This window comes from Cavia porcellus, unplaced genomic scaffold, assembly GCF_034190915.1.
Source record: "Cavia porcellus strain 051 isolate PalLab524CR breed Dunkin Hartley unplaced genomic scaffold, mCavPor4.1 scaffold_14, whole genome shotgun sequence".
In the NCBI taxonomy this organism is placed as follows: domain Eukaryota; kingdom Metazoa; phylum Chordata; class Mammalia; order Rodentia; family Caviidae; genus Cavia; species Cavia porcellus.
This window is the reverse complement of record NW_026947497.1, coordinates 64853121-64866270: the sequence shown is the minus strand read 5'-3', so window position 1 is coordinate 64866270 and position 13150 is coordinate 64853121. Positions and strand designations below refer to the sequence as shown.

Genomic DNA, 13150 nt, shown 5'->3' with positions numbered 1-13150 from the left:
AGAATTACCTGAGCCCAGGAATTCCAAGCCAGCCTGGGCAACACAGCATGAGTACTCCTAAAACAAAGCGTGATCTTAGTGTCTAGGACCGGCTGGTATTCTGATATAGAAGGGCATAATACTCCTTTTGTGGCTGTCTAGTTGTTAATAATGTGGAAAACATTTTCATAAAAGGAAGTGTTGTTTTCATTTCACAGATGAATTAAGGCTCATAGTTTGTTACTATATACTGTGTTATTGGTCATGGCATTGCTAGTATTTAGTCTTCAATATTTTGAGTCTTTTTTTTTCCTCACACACTGCAAATTGAACCTAGTACCTTAAATATGCTAGGAAGGGGCCCTGTCACAGAGCTGGATACCCCTTTCTGTCTATCTGTCTTTCTTTCTTTTTTTCTTTCTTTCTTTCAAGAGTGGTCTTGCGATCTAATTGAGGCTGACTTGAACTCACTCTGTGGCCTGGGCTTTCCTCAGATTCACAGTTATCCTCTTTCTTCAGCCTTCCAAATGCTGAGTTTAGAGGCATGTGCCACTATACCTGGTCCTTCTTATGTTTTTAAAGTTTTATTTTAATTGATTAATTGTAAAGCACATGTCTAAAATCTCAGTACTTAGGAAGCTGAGGTAGGAAGACTGATCCAAGTTTGAGACCAGCCTGGGCTACATAGTGAGTTCAAGGGCAGACTGAACTACATAGTGAGACCCTGTTTGGAAAAAAAAAAAAAAAAAAAATTTAATTATAATCCTGAGGATTGAAGCCAGGGCCTTTGTACTGAGCTATATCCCTGACCATTTTATTTTATTTTTTGTGGTACTGGGGATTAAACCTAGGGCCTTGTGCATGGAAGGCAAGAACTCTACCCCTGAGCCACATCCTGGCCCATCTACCCATTTTATTTTGAGACAGGGTCTCAGAGTCTCTTAAATTGCCATAGCTGGGCCCAAGTTTGTGTTCTTTCTGCCTCAGCCTCCCAAAGGGATTATAGACCTGCAGCACTGTGTCCAGCCTTTTCATTTGTTTTGTTTTCATTTTGAGATGAGTATGATGCAGATAGTGAGCCTCCTAAGTAACTAGGATTATAGCCATAAACCACCATACCCCGTTTATTTTGGATCTTTATCATATCTGTAGAAGACACGAGTAAATGTTGGTTAGTACTATGATGTAGAGATACTTTCCTCCCTGTTAACAGCTGACCCCAAACCTGAGGAATGTCAGTAGTGTTGCCTTTTAAAACTCTTGTGCTGCTGGGCATGGTGGCACATGCATCGAAACAGAGCAAAAGAGGATGATGCAGGAGATCACCTGACGTTTGAGGTAGCCTTGGCTACATAGCAAAATCTTGTCTCAAAACAAAACATCAAACTTTAGTGCTTTGTTTTTTATTGGTCCATAGAGGTATGTATTCTTGGTGATATATACTGCAGGTTTAATATGTCAGATTGCTTTTTTCCTGTTATTTGTGTCTCAATATTAGGTTTGTCTTCCTGTGACACATTCACTTCTGCCGCTGTTGCACCTCAGGAATGGTCTGTGCCAGCCCAAAACTCTGCACAGTCGGAATCCTTTGTTTCCCCAGAGGACATTAGGGAACCTTCACTTCCACCAGCAGGTAAATCTCTTAACGGTGGTGTCAATGTTAATGGTTGCAGAGTCCATAAATCCTCAGACACTCTTTAGCAAAAGGCAAAGGTAAAATTTTCAGAACTATTACAAATATTTTAAGGTTCACATTGGTGATACAGCTGAGGGAATTAAATTGTAGTAGAACTATAATAGTTGGAGTTAAGGAACTTGAAGAAAAAGAAAATATGGTCTGGTTTTCTAGATAAAATGGTTAAATTCTGAATGAAAGATTACTGGCAGTTTTCTAATTGCCTGACAGAGTTCATGCATGTGGAGACTCTGTGAGCAAACAGGACCTTGAATGAAAGAAAAACAATGAATAAGAGAGCCTTGGTAGCCCAGGTGTTGTGCCACACTCCTGTAATTCTAGCACTGGGGAGGTTGAGTCAGGATGATTGCCGCAAGTCGGATGCTAGCTTGTACTACATAGTAACTCAAGATCAGCATGGAGGACATAAGGAGACAGTGTATCAAAAAACCAAAACCAAAACGAACAAACAAAGAATAAAAAGAAAATAGCAGAGAGAGAGAGAACACGTGATATAGAAGGTAGGCACGAGTATAGTAATCACCATATTGTCCAAAGTCACCTAAGACATCTGCTTCTTGGGAAATCCCAAAGTAAAAAATAGACAATATCTGAAGAAACCCAGACTCAAACTGGGAGGGGGACAAGGGAACTCAGAGGTTTCTTTTGTGAAGATTTTGCCTTCCAGAGTTCTCAACTAATAAAAAACCTGGTGGACGGACCTTCGTGTTAGGATTATAAACTCTGTGTGATTGCTCTGTGTGTGTACCTTTCTGTCAGATACCCAGGCTTGCAAGATTGACTGCATTGAACCTGACTTTTAATGTTGTTTCTACTCTGGAGTCCTCTTTTTTTTGAGGGAGGGGTCTGGACAAATGAACCCATTACTCAAAAGAGCAATGACAGTCCCTTCTTAATTTAATGCAGATTTAGAGTTCTGGGATTGTTTTCATGGTAGGACAGGTACTGACAGGTTTCCGTCTCACTACTGATTATGTTATATGCATTTTGAAGTCAATCTTCTCCCTCGTTTGCCTTTTCTCATATAATACTTATCCTCTCAGATCATATGTTTTATTCTTTTTTCTTTTTTCTATTTTTTTTTTGGTACTGGGGATCAAATTCATGACTGCGTGCTTGCCAGGCACACTCATGCTGCTGAGCTAAATCTCCAGCATATATTTTATTTTTGTAAGTGTTGGGATTGTCAAAAAACAGGCGGCATAGCCAGGCGTGGTGGGTCATGCCTATAATCCCAGCACTCGGGAGGCTGAGGCAGGAGGATCATTGGGAGTTCAAGACCAGTCTGAAAGTGAGCTCAAGGCCAGCCAGAACTGCAGAACAATACCCTGTCTCAAAAAACAAACAAACAAAAAACCACAACCAGGCAGCATACATTAACTCAACTTAATTACATTTCATGACCATAAAAGCCAAAGAGTTTTGTGACCTAAGAATGTAAGTTTTGAAAGCAGAACTGCAAGTGGATAGCTAAATGTTTATTTAGAGTCTTGATGTTTATGTCCCTTAGACCTGACTGAGGAGATAGAACTGGCATCAGTAGAAGAACAACCATTGACAAAAGCATTAGATACAGTGACAGGACAGAAGACATCTGACTTGGCACCATCCAGAGAAACAGAGGGGGTCCTGACCCAGGTCCTGGCACCAGCCACAGAAACAAAAGTGGCATTGGCTGAAGATACAGAGCAACCTCCTAATTGCTCATTGGATGTGACACTAGTCAAGGATACAAAGCCATACACTGAATCAGACTCATCTCTGACCAAGGACGTGGCACTACCCATTGAAACAGAGGCTGCTACAGTGAAGGAGGTAATGCTGCCTACAGAAACAGATGTGTCTTCCACCAAGGCTGTGGTGCTACCCACAGAACTGGAAGTGGCCCCAGGCAAGGATATGACAGAGAGAGCACCATTTGTACCAATGGATTTGGTTCCTCAACAGACCATGGTTCCACCTATAGACACAGAGATCACCCTGGTCAAGGATGTGGTGTCAATCTCTGAAGCAGAGGCAGACCTGGCTAAGGATAATGTATCATCTATGGACATATCTCCAACCAAGGAGATGGCTTTGTCCTCAGAAACAGAGGTGGCCCTGGCAAGGGATGTGGCCCTGCCCCCAGAACCCTCCATGGTCTTGGCTGAGAATGTGGCTCTGCCCTTAGAGAGAGAGTATGCCCCAGTAAAGGATATGGCTGCACCCCTAGAAACAGAGATGGCCCTGGACAAGGATATGGCTCCTCTCCAAGAAACAGAAATGGCCCAGAGCAAAGATAGAGCCACACCCCAAGAAACAAAGATGACCTTGAGCAGGGATGTGGCTCTGCCACCAGACACAGAGGTGGCTCAGGTCAAGAATGTGATTCCATTCCTAGAAAAGGAGGTGGCTTCAATCAAGGATGCAACTCTGCCTCCACAAACAGAGGTGGCCCTGGGTAAGGATGCAGTGGTGCCCCCTGGCACTGATGTGACCCTGGCCAACAATGCGTTTTCAGCTCAGGATGTTGCACAACCTTTAGAAACAGAGGTGGCAGCAGTTCGAAAAGACATGGCGATGGCACAGAGCCGGGAAGGGCTAAGTGAAGATTCCCAGCTAGAGTCTCTCCCAAGTAAAGGAGGCTCGCCTGCACCTCCTGGCCTGATTTCAACAGGTACGGGTCTCTGTTTACTCTTACTGTTTCTAAGGTCTAGCGTCCATGACCAAGATGTTGTGCCAGATACGATGAAGGCAGACTCATGCTGTCTGTCTCTGTTCATGTTCTTCCTCTCCTTGGCAATGCTTCTCCAATCCTCCCCTCTTCCAACTTTAGCATCTTTTACATCCTTGTTCTCTGCTGATGTTCCTGATTTCCTTCCAGATAACTGAAGTAATAAAATAGAACATCCACAAACTTCCATTAACCCCATCTACACAAGGATTTGTAGCTGGGGTCATTAACCTTGCCCTCTTTCCTATTTTCATAAGCAAACCATTCCTATTGCTAATCAGAGCCAAACTTCTTTTTTCATGCTCAAGTGTGTTACCCTATTCCTACTCTCATCAGTTTAATATGCTTTCAGTTGTTTTATCCCGTCCAAATGACAAACATTTGTAATTTTTCTCATCTCAGAAGGCAAAAAATAAGTGTAGGAGCACCAGTCTATAAAAACCTAGCTATTTGGGAGATTCAAGGAGGAGGATTTCAAGTTCACAATGAGCCTGGGCAACAAGACCCTGTGTAAAGGGAAAATGGAAATGCATAAACAGAAATCCTGCCAACTACCTTCCAACTATCTTTGCACTTTTCTGCTGCCAGTTACTGGAAAATTCCTTGAAAACAATTTCCATCAGCAGATATAGTAGTGTATACCTATAATTCCAGGACTCAGAATTGGACCCAGCCAGAGTCTTCACCCTGAGCTACATATACAGTCCTTTTTAATTTTTTTCTTTTTTTTTAAAATTTTGAGGCACGGTCTTATTATGTTGTCCATGCTGGGCTTGAACTTGCAGTCCTTCTGCCTTAGTCGCCCAGAGTCCAAGGGTTACAGATGTTGGGGTTTTTTTTTTTTTAATTTTTTTTTTTTTCCTTTTTATCAGTACCGGGGATCGAACTCAACAACTGCATGCTTGCAAGGCAGGTGCTTATGCTGCTGAGCTAAATCCCCAGCCCCAAGGGTTACAGATATGAGTCCTACACTTGGGTTAAGCAGGGATATCTTGAGGTCTTGGCCAGGTTGGGCTACAAGACTTGTATATAAAACACACACACCCTATTCTCAGTGTCAAAATCTGCAAAGATAATTAAAATAATGCTTCTCTTAAACTTATGTAGGTTTTACTATTGCCTTTAGAACCAATCAAAACCACAGGCCAAAAGTACAACTTGTCAACTGATGAAGAATCTGGGATAGAGAAATTAGAACAGAAGAAACCACTCAACAGTCAGCTTTCTGAAGCTTCTTTGGAGACCCCAGGTAAATTAGGGAAACAAATGGACTCTTGGAAGCAGGCTAACCAAGGAGTGACGGGGTGATAAAGGCATACACCATGCCTGTTTCCCTGCTGATGCAGTGTTAAGTAAGCAGTATAGTTTCTCAAGTCATGTGGTTTTTTTAAAGTCACATTTTTTTCTTCTGTAGATTTCAATTTGTTGAGAGCAGAAAGTCAGTTTGTTACATACTTTTAAGTTACCACTGTATCAACTCAGAACACTGAATTGTGATCCAGCTCACCTCTTCACTATTCTTTCTGATCATCGGCTATATCTCAGTTTATTTAGCTGTTAGCAGCTGAATAAATTGATCAGCTGTTCTAGAAACCCTTACCTGTGTTCTATGGCTCAGTAGCACCTCACTGGCCAAGAATATGTTAGAAACACAGGCTCCTGGGCTCCATCTGGACCTTCCTAAGTATAAGTCTTCCTTTAACAAGATACCCAAATGGTCCCTATGTCAATTTTGAGAGGTACTAAGATACTTTGCAATTTACAGTTTGATTGTTCAGTGATCTTTAAGATATGTTTTTGATGATAAACCAGAAACTTACGAATATGGTTATTAACTTTTTCTGTGACTGTGATTGGAACATGAGCTTCTTGAGGACCAGGGTCATGATTTATTTCACTCTGAATTTGTAGTTGTTTGCCTTCTGTCTAGCACTTAGTAGAGGTCGAGTTCTTTAGTGTGTTGTCTTAGGGGCTGAACATACCAGTCTATCTTACTAAGTGCTTGCTAGTTACATACAAAGAGGCAATACTATGGCACATAGGTATTTAAGTCCTTTCCCTTGAGTTACTATTACATTAATAACTTGGATGAACAAGTTCCTAGGAGTCAACCTATTAAATCTGAAAACACAGATTTAATAATAACTGAAGAAAACAGAATAAGAGATGGCACCAAATAACTGGTGCTTAATTGCAAATTAAATGTTGTAGATTGTCTAGTACTATTGCTTCAGAATTTTTGAAGGAAGCTGCAATTAACGTTAGAGATTAAGTTTATTTAGAGTAGGATTTAGATGGTGTTGAAATGTTAAGAACAAGAATAAAGGGTACTACTTCTAAATATTTTAAAGTTGTTTGAAATCAGTCCATTGGGTCAGACCTAAGGAATAGCATAACCTACTCTCTCTCTCTTTTTTTTTTTTTCTTTTTCATTTTTATCAGTACCAAGGATTGAACTCACGACTGCCTGCTTGCAAGGCAGGTGCTTATGCTGCTGAGCTAAATCCCCAGTCCCAGCATAACCTACTCTTACTGAGATTTTCTGTGAACTTGGATCTATATCGTGATCCTCGAACTTTTCCAGGGATGCTAATGTTAATTGTTAAAATTGTTTTTAAAGTACTTAACATTATATTTCTCTGACTTTTGGGAAGTATATTTAGGAACAGAACATTGAGATTTAGCATATTTGTCTTCCAAAGTAAAACATTTTGCTTCTAAAATGAGCATTTTTCTCTAGCCAAAAAACAAATTCACTATCATTTTTTTCCCTTTCATTTAAGTAGCATAAATCTGGACCTTCTGGTCTACTTCTCAGAACCAAGCTGGTTTGTTTGACAGAGATTCATGTAATATTAATGACAGACTCTTAGATTTATAAATTCTGTCAAAAATCACGAGTAAGTAAATAAATGTCACAAGAATAGATAAGCACTAGAAACTTAACCGTCTTAGAGAATTGAGATTTATGTATGAATTAAAAATGACACATAAATAAATTAGATTTATAGGCTCTTTATGAGATTTATAGCACTTATTATGCTTATTATATGGGCTTAAAGATTTGAAATATTTGAAAGTTTAGTACGAATCTTTGACAAAAAGATCTGTACCTGAGATGATGACCTCTGGTAACCCTAGCTAAGGGTGAAAAGTGTTTGGAAAACTATGATGGTAAAAGTAGACTGCTTAACTGAGTCACTGAATGCACTTAAAAAAAAAAATAACAAGGAATTTATTGTTTGGAATTTTAGCTGACTTCATGTGTTGCAGGTGCCCCTCTCACACAAGGCAGACAAGTTTGCAGACCCAGTGACCGCAAGGCAGCCCAGCCCAGGCCTGCCAGGGTCCTTCCCGAGTTGCCAGGAGGCTCTTCTCCTTGGAAGACTCTTGAGCCCAGGCTGGGCCCTGGCCCTTGGGCAGAGTCGGATTGGGTCTCTGGCTCATCTTTGTGTGCTGAGCCCGGGAGCCAAAAGAAGAACATTCACACTGACTTCCTTGAACCCCAGAGGGATCTTGGCAGGGAAGCCTGGGATACAGAAAGTACCCCAATGATGATGAAAAAAAAGAAGAAGAAACCAAAGCAAAAGAGATATTCTCAACCCCGGACTGGGGGGCAGTGGGACAACAGCAATGCAGAGGAACCCAAGGGCCATCCCTCTGCAACTGGTTCCCACCAGCCTGCTGTCCTCTCCAGCCAGTGTGCCGTGCTGGGCCCAGAATGTGGATCTGTTGCCAGAGAGAACATGAAAAGGGAGCATGTGCTTGACTCCAGAGCAGCCAGGTGGGGAGGCGAGAACTTCATCTCAAAGAGTCTTAGAGCTCCTTCCCGCCCAGGAGCCCCTCCAGCCACTGCAGTCAGTGCTGAGCCCAGGCTAGGGACACAGGAAGCGAGAAAAGATAATGGTTCAGTGACACAGTGCCAAGAACCGTTGCCACAGCACAATGAGGACAAGCCAAAGCCTGCACCCCACCTGAAGACTCCTGTGGATAAAAGCCAGACAGAGGGCCCTCCTGGTCCAAAAGGACCCCTGACAGAGGTGCCTTCCCACGCATTGGCAGCTCTTTTGGAGATTGGATCCAAAGAGGGTATGACTTGCTCACCTGTTTTGGACCAGAAGGTTATGGGTATGGTTTTAAAACCCACAGCAGTAGAACTGCCTAATTTGACAGCCACTTTGACAACAAGTAATCCAACAGAAAATAGTCTTATAGAAGGGAATGATGAAAATAAAATGACTGAACTGTATGATGGCAAGCAGAAAGAGTTCTCAGAAGGAGCCAAAGAGGTTAAAGAACCAAATAAGGAAGTACTTTCCATGTCAAGGGAAGAAACCAGCATCTTTGCTTTTGAACAACCACAGGGGCAAGTGTTGGGTAAGGCCTTTGGGCAAGGGATTGAGCCAGTGAAGAGAGCAATAGGTGATGGCAAAAGCAAGAAAGGGCGAGGAAGTTCTGGGAGAGTGAGGGTGGGTGCTGGGAAGATGAGAACCAAGTCTGAGCTGCTGTTGCATCTGGATGATGAGAAAGATGGGAGGGCTGTTCTGGGGCCAGATGAGCCCATCCCTAAGGCCGAAAGGGTGACTGCTGAGGATAAAAGAGCAGGGCTGGGGCTGAGCTCTTCAGAGCTGCCGGGGACCATGTCTGGTCTCCCCGAGGCAGGGATGACTAGCCCGAGAGTAGGAAGTGCTGTGCAGGGCCTGAGTCCCTTAGACAATGGGTCAAACTTGACTCAGCCTTCTCATGCTAATAGGATAGAAAGAAGCAGCTCAGTCAGGAATATGGGTGTCGGTAATAAGAGCAAGCAAGAAGAAGGGCCGTGGGTGGACCAGGAGTCAACTCCCTGGATTTCTGAAAAGCCCAGAAAGAGGGATAATGAAGGCAAAACCAAAAAGCTTAAAAATAATTACCCCACACAGACTGCTAGAATGGAGGGCAGGGAGGAAGTCCTTAACTCACCTTTTGTAGGGAAGGACGGAGACAACACTAGTAGTGTTTCCCTGAAAAACAGGGAACTGGGCTTCACTTTCCCCCCAGCACCAGAGCCTGTGTTCTCACGTATGTCAGATGCACTGATGGTAGAAGCAGTTGACAGAAAGGGTAAGAGTGTTGAGGTTAATTCTGCTGAACTTAGAGCTGTTGAGGGGAGCAAAACACACACAATCAAGGAGCCAGCTACCAGAGTAACAGATGTGAGTGCTCCAAACCAAACGCAGGTGGCAGGATTTGTTTCCTCAGTAGTGTCTGAGGAGAACAAGACTGATGAAGTCAATGGACATCCCACAGTGGCTGACCAACCAAATAACAAGAGTAATGATGGAAAAAATAAAAAGGTTAAAAATAGTTTTCCTGAGAAGCACATTCTGGAGAGTAAGATAGATGCAGCAAAAATGCATGTTGCCATGGAAACCTCAGGGAACCACAGAATTGAAGGGATGGGCTATGTGGACGAAAATAGAAACATTACTTTTACCTGTCCCAGCACACTGTCAGAGCTGATAAATAAGTCAGCTACTCCAGAGACTCTGGAATTAGCAGCCCGTGAAAAATTGCCCCTTTCTGCTCCTCCAACAGTAAAGGAAAGGGATTCTTTACCAGACACCTTGGCAGAAAGTGGGCAGGAAATAAACTCAGCCCCAGTTTCTAAATTATTAGTAGAAGAGGCTAGCTGCAAAAAGGATGGAGTCCCAGAGCAAGAAAGACCCAAGGCCGCCTCTGCTGTTCTGACCACTCCAAGTGGAGCAGGAATTATTCTGACTTCCACAGCAGCCCTAGAAACAGTTAACAGTCATGCAGATCCCTGGTGTAAGAATAAAGGTGAGCTTGAGGATCCCACAAAAAATGACCCAGCAGCAGATGAAGAGCATGCTGTGGGAGAATCCAAGTCAGGCCATCACGATGCCTCTAGGTGCTCATTGCGGCACATTGCAGAGCCAGCACAAGGTCACCTCCTTACTGGAGTGCCCGCAGCAGACCAGAGCCTGCTGGGAGAGGCCCCAGGCCTTGGATTAATGGCAGACTGGAGTGGCTTCCCAGCACCTCCAGCAAAGCCAGTGCAGGCTACTGAGAGAGGCTCTGTTCCGGCCCAGATTCCTGACTTACTGGGAGACAAAGCACAAAAACTCAACTTCTGTGCGGACCAAAATGCTGAAGAGAGCGATTCCAGGGGCTTAAATAATTTGGAGAAGGAGGTAGCTTTGACTCTTACGTCTTCAAAAAGTGAAAAGGAAAAATCAATAGAAATTAGTCTGTCTTGTAAAGTTACAGAATTAGAATGTGTTTCCCGGCCAACCCCAGAACTCCATTCTAATTTCTCATGTGGCAAAGTTGAAGGTCCTCCTGCAGGGAAGGATGATAAATTAGTAGTGACTGCTTCCGAGGGCCTGCAGCTCCCAGAACTCAAAGATAACGTTGAAGAAGCATCTCAGAAAATGGCAGAGAAATCTGAACCAAAGATACTGGCCCAAGGGAGAAAAGAAGATAAAGGCAGAATGGCAGAACCAATGAAAGGCTACATGAGACCTACCAAGTCCCGAGGGCTTACTCCACCTTTGCCAAAGTCTGCAGTCCAAGAACGAGACAGACTCCGGCAACCAAAGTCCAGTGGTATGAGCCTGCCATGGAGAAATGCGTGTGCTTGTGGCTTTTGAATCAGCATCCAAAAGGCAAAAAGCTTATGCCTTGGTTTCATCCAGACTCTAATCACTCTCAGTAGTCACTAGTTTGTTGGCATGAAAACTTGTAACTGCTACTTACGTGCTTTTCGTAGCCAAGACGTGTCTTGTGTCCAGCTTGAGAAGGCTGGTGACTTGGATGCATGCCTTTTTACTGGACTGGGTTTCAGGCGAAGTCGAATAGAAACCCTATTACCATCCACCGTTCTTAATTTAAAAACAAATTGTGGTTTCTGAAAGGGGGATGTATCTCAGCGGTGGAGCACTTGCCTATCATGTGTGAGGCCCTGAGTTCAGTCTGTAGCACTCACTAGGGTGGAAAACATGCCTCCTGTGTGGAAAGTAGAGTTTTTATTTTTTAGTATGTATATAGCATGTGTTGATGGAACAAGACATCTAACCTGCTTTAGAGCAAATAAAAATATCTTCTTCTGTGTATATGGCAGCCCCAGACCAGCACTGCAGCATAAACTTCATTCTAGCAGTGGGAAATGATCTCTCAGTGATGCAGCTACTTTGTTTCACCAGGTGGATGCTTATAGCTGCTGGTCCACAGTTGCATGTGACTTAGTTTGGGGCAAACTCAGTGTCTGTGAAGCACAGTACAAAATTGCTTCTTGTTGGGTTCTTCCTAATTTTGCCCGTTTGAACTTGAACCAATCTGGTAATTAGAGTGAAATTGATGTGGGGCATGATACCATGTGCCTGTAGTTCAAACATTTAGGAGGCTGAGATAGAAAGATTGCTGGGAGTTAAAGGCCAGTCTGAGCTTTATAAGACTATGTCAAAGATACACAGACAGACAGACAGATAGATAGAGACGTGATTCATTTAGGATTCAGAAATAGCCTTTTTATTCCCCCGAAGGGCTTATACTTAACATAATGACTTCCCTGAGGCTAACCTTCAAAACTTGTTTCTTTCCTTTTGAGGTTTTTCACAGTCTGTAAATGATGCTCTCTTAATCACAGTTTCCCAGCATGCATGATACAGCTGCTAACTAGAAATTGAAAAATCAAAAACACTGGTGTATCTTGATAGTCAGTCCAGCTTCAACAGGCTTTGCTGTGAGTGTGTACTCTGCATGGTGTGGGCCTCTGCTGGGGACTTTGCTGGGCTATGCATGAGTCTGTGCCCATACAGAATACTTTTGTGAGTGAAGAGTGCTAAGCATGGTTATATATGTACGATGTTCTCATGTTTTCTGCTTTTTCCTTCCTCTAGCTACCCTATCACCAAGGCAGAAATATAACACAGTTGTGTGTAAAGGGCTTTCCACCATCCTACCCAGATGTTTAGTTTGGATTTCTAAACCAGCTCTTTAGTTTCTGCAGTGATCCAAAGAGTAACATTTTGTGAAAGCCTAGTCTGTATTTCCAAAGAAACACTTTTTATTCAATATTTTCTTTTGCTGTTTTGGTTGGTTTTTATTTGTTCCTTGGTTTGCAGCATTGGGGATTGAATTCAGGGTCTTTGCACTGAGCTATAGCCTCAGCCGTTTTTTAATTTTAAGATGGAGTCTTGCTAAATCTTCACACTGCCCAAGCTGGGCCTCAACTTGCAGTCCTCCTGCTTCAGGGTCTCTCCCCGCCGCCCCCCAAAGTGCTAGGATTATTGAGGAGCCTTTGCTGAAATAGGGTTTCTTCTTAGGAGGCAGCAGGTGCAGAGGTTCAGCCCTGTGGTGAGCAACCCACACATGCAGGCTGTGTGTGCTGGGAGTGGCCTTATAGAATAGCCGTGGAAGGAGAGTGGGAGGACATGAGACTTACACTGTATCCTCTAGGACCCAAACCCTGTAGACAGTGCATACTCTTCTATTTGAACAGTCTGCTGTGGCTCCTTCTGTACTCCCTATGTAGCCCAGGAGGCCTGGAACCCTCATCCTTTGAGAATTGGGACCTCATGCCCAGTACCATTCCATACCTTTAGGCAGGAGTGTTGCTGTGAGTTCCAGACCAGCCTGGGCTACATAGTGAGAAATTAAATAAAATTAAATAAATTCAAATTAAATAAACCCTCCAGGTTGAGTTTTTCTCTTCAGCAACATAATGCTCTTCAGACTTAAGTGTTAACCTGTTGCTGCATGGT

General features: G+C 43.2%; 1 protein-coding gene across 12 annotated transcripts in view; it reads left to right on the top strand.

Annotated features, from left to right (window-relative positions):
• Map4 (microtubule associated protein 4) overlaps positions 1-13150 on the top strand; it is a 158372-nt gene that overhangs the window by 105416 nt on the left and 39806 nt on the right. For 7 of the 12 annotated variants that reach the window (XM_063261096.1, XM_063261095.1, XM_063261094.1 and 4 more), the window contains exons 6-9: positions 1478-1612; positions 3186-4331; positions 5515-5637; positions 7662-10994. In XM_063261096.1, coding sequence (XP_063117166.1) covers positions 1478-1612; positions 3186-4331; positions 5515-5637; positions 7662-10994 — 4737 coding nt within the window. The remainder of the gene's footprint in view (positions 1-1477; positions 1613-3185; positions 4332-5514; positions 5638-7661; positions 10995-13150) is intronic. The other 5 variants (XM_063261101.1, XM_063261100.1, XM_063261099.1 and 2 more) reach the window with 1 other exon arrangement.